General features: G+C 45.6%; 2 protein-coding genes across 11 annotated transcripts; one reads left to right on the forward strand and one right to left on the reverse strand.

Moving 5' to 3' along the window:
• The first annotated feature begins 337 nt into the window (after positions 1 to 337).
• Positions 338 to 4,085, forward strand: LOC120688994. Of its 2 annotated transcripts, none has more exons than XM_039971345.1 (7): positions 338 to 505; positions 739 to 1,115; positions 2,450 to 2,576; positions 3,105 to 3,247; positions 3,439 to 3,501; positions 3,582 to 3,647; positions 3,745 to 4,085. In XM_039971345.1, the coding sequence occupies exons 2-7, from the start codon at positions 945 to 947 to the stop codon at positions 3,823 to 3,825; spliced, it is 651 nt and encodes a 216-aa protein (XP_039827279.1). In that variant the 5' UTR covers positions 338 to 505; positions 739 to 944; the 3' UTR covers positions 3,826 to 4,085. The 2 variants fall into 2 exon arrangements, with proteins under 2 accessions (XP_039827279.1, XP_039827280.1); XM_039971346.1 differs by having other exon boundaries at positions 339 to 505; positions 694 to 1,115.
• LOC120688993 (pentatricopeptide repeat-containing protein At2g01390-like) lies at positions 2,729 to 10,151 on the reverse strand. Of its 9 annotated transcripts, none has more exons than XM_039971341.1 (5): positions 9,284 to 10,151; positions 6,230 to 7,277; positions 5,394 to 5,472; positions 4,831 to 4,894; positions 2,729 to 3,795 (listed from the first exon to the last, which is right to left on the reverse strand). In XM_039971341.1, exons 1-2 carry the CDS (start codon positions 9,942 to 9,944, stop codon positions 6,295 to 6,297), a joined length of 1,644 nt encoding a protein of 547 aa, XP_039827275.1. In that variant the 5' UTR covers positions 9,945 to 10,151; the 3' UTR covers positions 2,729 to 3,795; positions 4,831 to 4,894; positions 5,394 to 5,472; positions 6,230 to 6,294. The 9 variants fall into 9 exon arrangements, with proteins under 9 accessions (XP_039827275.1, XP_039827278.1, XP_039827276.1 ...); XM_039971344.1 differs by having other exon boundaries at positions 2,729 to 3,784; positions 9,284 to 10,090; XM_039971342.1 differs by having other exon boundaries at positions 5,394 to 5,480; positions 9,284 to 10,090.
• Positions 10,152 to 10,396: the final 245 nt, after the last annotated feature.

The raw sequence follows: 10,396 nt of genomic DNA on the forward strand, positions 1-10,396 counted from the left end.
GATGCTAGTAATCTGCGAAGGCGTATTGTACGTAACAACATATCCAGTGGGCCCACCAGCACCCGGTCTAGCAAGACGCGGTCTACGATCCCTCCCAAGCCCACCTCCTCCTCCCTCCTTTTACCCGGCTCCAAAATTCAAAACCATTCGAACCCACGGCCCGAATAAAGTAAACTACCCACGTACCTTCCGGGGGGCATTCCCGTCATTTCGCATCTCACTACGCCTCGCCCAGACGGCGGACGTCAGCCACGCGCCGGGCTCCCATTGGCCGGCGCCTGCGCCTGCGCCCCGGGATCCAGAGCAAGCAGGAGGTGTAGGGTACTAGCAGCAGGCCAGCAGCACAGGGAAACCGAAAAGACACACACACACACCCCCACACGCATCCACACTCTGCTTCGCACAGAGCAGCGCGCGCTCTTCCCAATTCCGCGAGGACCACCGGTCTGTCCCCTCCAATTTCGCGCGGATTCGGGCTCGGTGGCGCGTGATCTCTGAATTTCAGGTAATGTTGGCGCCCAGATTGGGCTGGTTTTGCTGGGGTTTTGGCTGCATTTTCTTGACCGCGAATTGGTGGCCTTGTTGATGCGGCGGGGAGGGTTTAATTGCAGGATTTCCTGGGAATTGTGGATCGTGAGCGCTTGATCTCGTTCTTGGAGCAAACATCTCTATCTGATTGGTTTGCTTCTCAAGGCATTTTAGGGGCATGTTCTGATCAAGATTCGATTGGTTCTGCAGCGAGGAGGTCCAATTCGGTGTCAATTTGCGCGAATCCTGCCTCCCCGATGCTCGATCTCGAGTGCCCCGGAAGTGCATTCGCAGGATTGGTCTGATCCCGCCGCGAATTTCGGGGATCTCCGGGCCATCTCGCCGTGCGACAACAGGGGAATTGGGCGGCAATTGGGGAGGTTTCGCGGCAGTGGGGACGCTGATCCGGCGGCGAGATGATTGCGGCGGTGAGCCAGGTGCCGGCAGGCTGGGGCGAGGATGAGATGTCCGTGCTGCCGCGGCACACCAAGGTGGTGGTCACTGGCAACAACCGCACCAAGTCCGTGCTCGTGGGCTTGCATGGAGTCGTCAAGAAGGCCGTCGGCCTCGGAGGATGGCATTGGCTGGTAATTCGCTCTTTGCACTCGCAACTGCGGAGTTCCTTTTATTCCCAGATCTTGATTTGCTGCAATGTGAATTGCTTTTCTAGTGGTTACTTTTGGGTTTGAGTTGCTCTAGTGTTTCCGATCAGGTCCACGCTGGGAGGATTTTAGCACAATTTACCTTGAATTGCCTATCTGGATTAGTTTATTGCAGTTTGGATCGGTCTTGTTTTCTTTACTTCTGGTTTAAAGTTTAGGTTCGAGTATTGCTGCAATTTTGTTGCTTGCGGGGTTTGATTGCTTGATTCAGCATTGGGCTAATCCTAATTGCTCTGGATCTTGCTCCCCATCTAGGTTGCAATACTGCAATTAACTTTATTGGCCAAGATTGAAAGTTTCTCGGCTACTCCAATTATTCAGAAAGAAACTTAGATCTTGGTTCCTCACTGTCACTGATATAATTGTGGTCCTGGTTGCACTGGAGAGTTTGATATGTGTTTGAATTGGGCTGTCAGCATCAATCGTGAAAATCGTGGCCGTGGACCATTGCTTGTTGGCTTGTATATCTTTGTCTACCTACACTGGTGTCTGGTTGCAGTTAGTGAAGGATTTTAGGGAATCTGAAGTGAATTGTGTTCTTTGGAATTTCTAGAGGCACTTCTTAAATTATTTATTTCTGTATGCATCTGGATTTGAGCCTCGGCACTTGGATCTTGGGAGGATATTCTTACGAATATCTGCACATTGTATACACGCTGTCAGTGTTTCACTGTTCCTAGCATATTGTCAACGAAATGAATCGGGTTAGTCTCAAATTGACAGTTAGTGACTAGAGAGTTCATAAACCTCTGAACTATTTACTACCTACTTGACAGTAAGGATCCTCGGAGAATTAACAATCTTGTGTGAACATATTTTCATTGCATAATTCTAATTTCTAATGTTGTCTGTAGACTTGCTGAATACCTGCGATATGTCTGATTCTGGTTCCAAACTTCGAATATAAAAACTGCTTATGTCTCTATCACATTCATTGACAATGAAGACGATGCATCGATTTGGACTTGTCACCAATGTAATAGTTTGGTCCTATTTGGCACTTGGCACCTATTTTTCCGATCTACGGCACCAGCACATGTTCTCTAGATCCTTTTGTGTCAGGCATATTTGACGCTTAGTCCTTTCTAATCTAGATAAATGCATAACTTAATGAGATAATAATAGGATACTTTGTCCAAACATTTGATTTCAAACAAACTCGTGGGGGATAAAGGTGCTCATCGCATCTCTTGATATTTTGCCTTCAATTTGCACTCAATCCCAAACAAAATGTGATTCTGTCTGCTGTTAAATTCCAGGTTCTTACTAATGGAATAGAGGTGAAGCTGCAAAGGAATGCTTTAAGTGTTATTGAACCTCCAACTGGCAACGAGGAGGATGATAAATTTGATTGTGAAAACATGCATTGGAATAGTTCAGATATGGGTAAGATACTAGGATGTTACTTTTTTTTTTCCATTTCAGTCTTCATCCTATTTCAACATGTTTCTTGTTTCTTTAAGTATCACAGTTCGTGTTTGGAACTCTTTCCAACATGCTTGTTTCCCTGATATAAAATTCAAGAATAGATGCTTTTGGTCATACCATAACACTTAATTTCTTGGAGACCAGGAGTATTACACTTTCCTTTAAACAAGTTGAGAAATAAGTCGGTCCTATTTACTCTGCCACTCTAGTTTTAGTCTCTTCTACGCTTAATGGTCACATTTTAACTTAGATTATGGTCAAAAGAACCCAAAATACCCTCGGATCTATCCAAGTATAGCTGAAAAAGTTCAAGGGACAAATAGTGTTCCTCCTAGGAACCAGCATTGCATTTAATTAAAGAATATAATTACACATGCCTTTAGGGTCACGGTTTATTTAGCCTAATCAGAAGCACAGTTTCTTGTTACCTAACCGTGTCCTGCAACTTTGCCATATGTGTCTATAATGTTGCCTTCTTTCTTGCAGCATCCGATGACGCACAATCACCAAAGGCACAGCGGTCAAGGAGCAGACAGCATAGGGGATTCCACAGAAAATCTCTCAGCCGCTCAATGTCATGTGACTCCCACTCCAAGACATCTGTTTCCTCGGCCTCAAGAGCTCACACGGTGACTTTTCCTTCCTTGGGTTGTGTGCTTGAAATCATTTGGTTGGAACTCAACAATCATTCCACAGTAATCTATGTCAATGCCTCAATGCAGTTTTAATCTCAGTCATTGCTCAACTATGTTTGCACCACATTGCTTCTGCAGCTTATATCTTTGCATTTTGGCTGACGTGTTGATTATAAACTCTGCAGAAAGTTGACCTGAGCAAGCTAGAACTGACTGCGCTGTGGAGATATTGGCGCCACTTCAATCTCGTAAGTACAGCTTTGATTCCCAGATTAAGGGCCTGCTATCAACTGTCCCAATTATGTTTAATTCTGCAATTGCTAAACAGGATGCAAGTCCTAATCCGTCCAGGGAGCAGTTGATTGATGCTGTTCAAAGGCACTTCATGTCCCAGGTTTAAAACAAATTTAGTTCTTTCTGATCCACCGACTTGCATCCTGACATGGTCTAATTTGCATCTGAATTCCAATTTGCTTTTGCCCATGCTGAAGCAATTGGATGAGTTGCAGGTCATCATTGGCTTTGTGCAAGCTGCAAAGAGGCTGAAGACCAGTATGAAAAGCGAGGCTTGAATGTCAACTAACAGATTCAAGATAGGATGCAGCATGTTTGATGAATGTTACCATGCTATGTAATATATATGCATCAAATTGCTTAGATTCAGGTGGCTAGGTTAATGCACAACTAGACTATGTTAGCCTCATCTGATGTAGATATGCAGTATTCTGTCTAAAGATGTTTCAACCTCTTGCTCAGTTATTTCCTGCTGACTGGATGTGGATTGAAATGACAAGTTAAACAAGTTCTTTTGTTAATCTTTGGATGTTTACCAACGTCTCTGTCCATCTTTGGCTCAGCGAATTGCATGTAGAACTAATCAGGAGTGCGGAATATATGGTGGCTAAAGTGCTTGTGAATTACCCAATAATAGCTTTTGTATGGAGAAAGTGAGCTTGAGTAGGAGCCAAGAGCCCAAGACCCATAAAGTGAGCTTTGTGGACGGTCTGCTGAGTTATAGTTTAGGCAAAATCATCCCTAAACTATGAGTCAAAGCTCACTTTCATCCCTGAACTATTAAAACAGCCATTTTAGTCCCCAAACTTATCTTTTGGGTTTAATCTCATCCCTCATCCTACATGGCATGCCACGCAGCCACACTACATCAGCTCCAGCATACCAAGCTGGACTGGAAAAATTTAGGAGGATTTTGGTTGTAGTAGTGGGGTTACAGTACTTTGAAATTTCATTTATTACCACGTGAGCACCAAGAAATAACACTGCAAATTAATCATATCTGTTTTCCTCCCAAGATGCTTTTGGATCAAGTGGTTAAGACTTAAGACTGTTCTCCTCAGCATTCCCGCTCTTTCAAAAATAGTAATGCTCCAATCAACGCAAAATCAAACGCTGTGGAATACTGGAGCTGATGTGGCAAGATAGCATGGCATGCCACGCAGGACAAGGGATAAGATTGAGCCCAAAACAAAAGGTTGAAGGACTAAAATGGCCACTTTAATAGTTCAAGGATGAAATTGAACCTCACATGATAATTGAAGGATGAAAATGGCTGTTCATACCTGAGTACTTTTGGAAGCTGAGATGCTGTTGGCATCAAGATAATCAAGCACCAGCGAAATTCACCTGAGAAGAACATTTAAGGTAAAAAAAAATGTATCCTCAGTATCACACCAACTGGTTTCCTTCTTGAGTAACCAATGCTAACACAAAACCTTTACATTACAGAAATGTCTGGCAGTCCATCTTAAGTTGCTATATAAATAGAAACACCACTGGAAAAGAATACTAATTGTACAGTATAGCATGCAAAAGCAAAGTGATCAGCATGGCAACTCGAATAAAGCATAAGCTGCTTTCTATTAACTCCATAACTTTTCAACATAGCTCCAGATGTCTCATATTTGGATTGGACCTACCATTGAAATCATCTTGCATAACCTTTTTCAACAGAATTTCCACATGGTATATATGTAGATAGTGCATCGTGCTACAACTTGCACTATACAATAATCACATGCAAATGGATTGTAAAGCACTTGCCATTTCTCGTAAAAAGAAAATAAGTTTACCATTGTTGGATAAAGCAAGGTATGGTTTTATAGGTGGATGGAGTAACACTTACTTTTTGTTTGTTGTTCCAGCCTTGGAGGACACTGGGTGCTTCCCCACATTTAGCAGAAAACTTGGTGCTTTCTAAGTTCCTGCACATCTTCATATTTGTCTTGATTAACTCCAGTTCCGATACAACATTGTAAAACAATGTTGCAACTACTTGAATGTTGCACATGCCACAAAGGTAATACTAAATAAACAGAATTTCGCTAAGATTTAGGAGTACGATAGATAACATAATCCAATCATATTTACCAAACTGACCACAAAATAATCATTAGAAAACCACGAACAAGAATCAGTTTATAGAAGTGTATATTTTGAGCTCTAATGTGAATTGAGAAAAGCTCGCGGAAAGGAAAGTTGATGGAAAAAAAAGGTAAATGCCTCTCCATTAGCATCATATTATCATTTACCTTGAAAAATATGTTTTTTTAAGTTTGTCCTAATCTTTAGGGTAAAATCTATTTTACACCCTTGAACTATAGACAAAGTCCAATATTCAATCCTGAACTCCTAAACCAGGCATATGACAAATTGCCGCTTTGATCCCATTCAAAGGAGGTTTTTCTTTGATGTGGCACTGACATGGAAGCTAGTACAAAACTGCCAGATGTCCTGTTTAGGAGCTTCCATGCCAACGGATTTTCTCCTTCCGGAATCAAGACGTTAACATCGGGAGTTCCAGTTCTAGATTATTGTATTTTGCACTGGCTTCCATGCCATTCCTTAGTTTCACTGTCTAGTTTTGGAGAACTCGAAGGTCCAATTTTACAATTTACAGATTAACCCATTTCTTTTATTCCATATCAAAGCAAATGTCAAGGTATACATGTATGCTAATACCTTCAAGTTGAGGCAGGATGGAGCTGAAATGATTAGAACACTATATACAAAACCATCTTCAAAAATCATCCATGCAGGCCACAAAACAGATAGTTACATAAGCTATCTTCAGGTGAGCACTGATCACGATACTGAAGATGCCATTGCATATTCATTCTTTCTCTTCTGTAGTGTTCTGATTCCTCCTTCCGCCTAGCCTTTTGTAAGCCATGTATCAGGACTTCATATGTACCCGAGCATGCAGGTATTCCCATAGTTTTCATTTGTGTGAATAGATCAAGAGCATGGTCAACTTTGCCAGCTTGAAAATAGGCATTGATAAGGGCTGTGTAGGAAACTACATTCTTGTCTGCAGTCAACAATCTAAAAATCTGAGCTGCGTATGCAGACTGCCCAGCATAGCCCAGTCTGAGTATTAAAATAGATGGTAGATATGTCCCAAGATTGCAACCTGATTTAATTAATCCTTCAACAATCTCTACAACTAAATCAAATGAACTGTTTCTGATGTACTGACCAAGAAGAGAACAGTATGCAGACCTATCAAGTTCACAGCCTACTCTTAAACTATAACGCATAACTGTAAGCCCACAAGACAGTCTACAGTTTGCACAACTTGCCTCCATAACATCAGACAGGATATGGTTTTCCATTTTCACATTCTTTGAGGCCATTTCGTTAATCATTTCTTCTATAGCAGACCAGTTTTTTGCAGATAAAAGGTAGAGGATAGTACTTCTATCAGTAATGTAGCCTTCATCAGACAATATTGGGTCAGATTCAATGCCTTCATTCAAAAGATGGGGGTTTACTTCCCGAAGAAGTTCATCACTATCACCACTAGCTTTTAAAGCTTCTAGTGCTTCCAAAAAAATAGGCCGGCGAAGAACAATGAAACGTTCCTTCATGTACTGAAGAATGCGAGTCATAATTGATGTCTCACCAGCCCTGGAGCATTTCTGGACCAGAATATTGCAAAGTGCTTTGTCTGGTTCTATGCATGCCTCTTTCATCTTGTCCATAATCTCAAGAGTAGCTTCAAATTTTCCTGGGTTCAGTTAGATTCATGTTAATACATATGACGGCACAAAGACTTATAATGTAAGTATATACAAATCATATCAATGATGATATACGTCAGTCAAATGGTATTTTGGATATAAACTAATCATATCAATGATATACGTCAGTCAAATGGTATTTTGGATATAAACTAACATATTGTCTAAAGAGAAATTGGTTAAATTGAACATTCACCAGTCAGATTAATGCCTGAAACTGAGAAACGACACCAGACAAACTACTTCCATTGAAGTGGTTGCAGAGAACTGTTGTGATTTGAGTTGCACTTTAATAGCACACAGAAAAACCTTCCAGCAGCAGTGCATAGTACAACTAAGATGTTGTGCAGCTCTGGATCCAAACTTGGTAGACAAGCAGATACAATGAAGATAACGGTTTGAGACCTGACTGGCACTTAGGCCGACTGGAAACTCTTCCCTGACTTCAGATTTGTCAGTTCTTGCCCCTGTTCCGCTAGGCGCTAGTCGGAATCTAGGCGCTGACCCTCAGCCTAGAGACTAGTCGGGAGTAATCGCGCCTAGGCGGTCCTAGGCGTTTTTCTAGGCGTTTCACAAATACACGTGTATACACGTATTATTACATAAAAAAACAAAAACAAATAGAAGACTACGTATAATCTGTATAGAGATGCATAGAAAGGCCCATCAAAAGCAGCCCAGCCCACCTTATCCATCTGCTGTGCTCTGCTCAGCCCAGCCCACGTATTATCTCTGAGGTGAGGGGCGCGTGCTCTGCTCCTAGCCGCACGCCCGCTCCCGCATGAGAAACGCGTGCTCTGCTTCCAACCACGAGCAGCCCGCCTCCACCACCGCCGGCCTCCTCCCTGCCGCCTCCACCGGCTCCTCTTCCTCCTCATCCGCCGCCGCCTGATGTCCTTGCCTCCTCCTCCGCCGCCGCTCTCTGCTGCGCCTCATCCCCGGGTCGCCGGATCTGCACGTGGGGCCTCACCGGCAGGAGCAGCTGAGCAGGGCGACCGGCGCGACCTCACCGGCGGGAGCAGGACGAGCGTCAGGCGGGTGCAGGGAGGCCGGCGTGCCGTCGCAGGCGGAGCCGCCGAGGAGGACGTGCGGGAGCGGCCGTCTGCGAGTGGGTGCGGCCGTCTGCGCCCGCCTAGGGGTCCGACTACCCCCCTAGGCCAGGCGACGGGCCTCGACTCGCGATTAGTCGCGCGGAATCGCGCCTAGGCGAGCGCCTAGCGGAACAGGGGTTCTTGCTTATATTGTACTCAGGAATGCTTGAATGGAGCTTTCCACATTTTCATAAAAAGAGAAATTGGGTTGTGCAAGGTGATATTTTCAACAATACAGTGATCTGACTTAGATGGCTACTCGATAGAATTCAGGAATGCATATAGATACTCGAATGCTGAATATGATTCTTGGGCAATGTGGGATAGTAGGTACATTCTCAAGGCTCTAGAATGGAATGGTTGCAGTTACTTCATTTCTAGTCTGATAATATGGTAGTAAACATGTGAAAAAAGCAGGTTAAAGGAGCCAATGAATTTCCAATGAGTAGGGTTACTAGTTTATTAGTTAATGCAAAAGTAACCAAGGCACCAAAAGTTGTAGAAGCACAGTTAACGTTAAAGAGAACCAGAGAAACGTGCACCAATCAAATCATGCAAGCTAAGAGATCTCAGCAAAATGTGAGCAGGCTGATAAACGAATTTTATGATTCAGCTGTTGCACTAGCAATGAATTCCATTTGATAAAACTAACTATATCAGGGTACCATTTTCCAAGTCTATCACCCACATTCCAAGAAAAACACCATAAGATAACCTGCAACCATAAGCATTTCATTGAGCAAGCCCGGCACAACCCACCATGGCTTCTTTAGCATAGCAACCAAGGGATGCCCCCTTTTGGGCAAATCATTAAAACAGCAACGAGCGGCTCATATCCAGTATGCAGTAGCTAAGCATGATACACAGATAACATCTGGCAAGCATTCGGTCGAACAGGTCACCTGCGTTGGCAAGATGCTCGATGAGCACGGTGTACGTCTTGCAAGTCGGGCGCAGCCCCTCAGCCACCATCTCCCCAAACACCCTCCGCGCCTCCTCCGCCCTCCCGGCGTCGAACAGGATCTTGACGCACGCCGTGTAGCTGACGACAGTGGGCCTGCTCCTCTCCTTCATCTCCGCCCACACCCGCATGGCGCCATCCACGTCCCCGGCCCGCGCGAGCCAGTGCATGACGGTGGTGAAGGTGGCGGCGTCGGGCGCCACCCCGGCTCGGAGCATCTCGGCGAGGAGGCTGAGCATGGCCGGAACGCGGCCAGCCTCGCCGAGGAGGTGGATCATGGAGGTGTAGGTGAAGCGGTCGTAGCGGAAGGTAGGTGACGCGGAGGCCGCGAGGCGGAAGAAGAGGAAGGCCTTCTGGAGCGGCGGGTGGGTCTTGAGCACGCGCGCCACTGTGTGGGAGTCCCAGGCGAGGCCGGGGAGGGAGAGGAGGAGCGGGCGCGCAGCCAACCAGGGGTGGTCGCGGAGGATGGCGGTGGCGCGGCGCACGACGTCGCGGGTGTACGTCGGCGCCGCCGGGGGAGGCGGCTCGGCTTTACCATGGGGTTTGTGGTGGCGGCGGCGAGGTGGTCTGGCGGGGAGGAACCGGCGGCTGCGGCGGAGCATGGCGGTCGGGGAGGCGGCGAGGAGGGGAGACGGTTTCACCGCGGCGTAGCGCTGCAGCGCGCACGCGGCACGCCGTCTGGCGACGAGGACGAGCAGCCCAAAGTAGTGGCGGCTGCTGGTGGTGCTGGTTGCGCTCCGGCGCGGCGAATATCTTCCTTGTCCGCGCACGGCGCACCTGCTGGGTTAGCCGGATGGCCCGGGGAGGCTGCGGGCCTGGGATCCCCGGCAAAATTGATTGTATGGCCCAGCCCATGATGCCCCAGCCAGGCCTATGTTCGTTCGTTACTGAGGGCGAGGTCAGATTTTTTTTATCATTTACAACACTAATTAGGAGTATCAAATATAGATAGATAATTATAAAACTAATTACACGGATGGACGGAAAATCACGAGACAAATTAATTAAGTCTAATTAATGCATCATTATAGATCGTTTACTGTAGCACGATTGT

Source organism: Panicum virgatum, chromosome 9N (genome assembly GCF_016808335.1).
Source record: "Panicum virgatum strain AP13 chromosome 9N, P.virgatum_v5, whole genome shotgun sequence".
In the NCBI taxonomy this organism is placed as follows: domain Eukaryota; kingdom Viridiplantae; phylum Streptophyta; class Magnoliopsida; order Poales; family Poaceae; genus Panicum; species Panicum virgatum.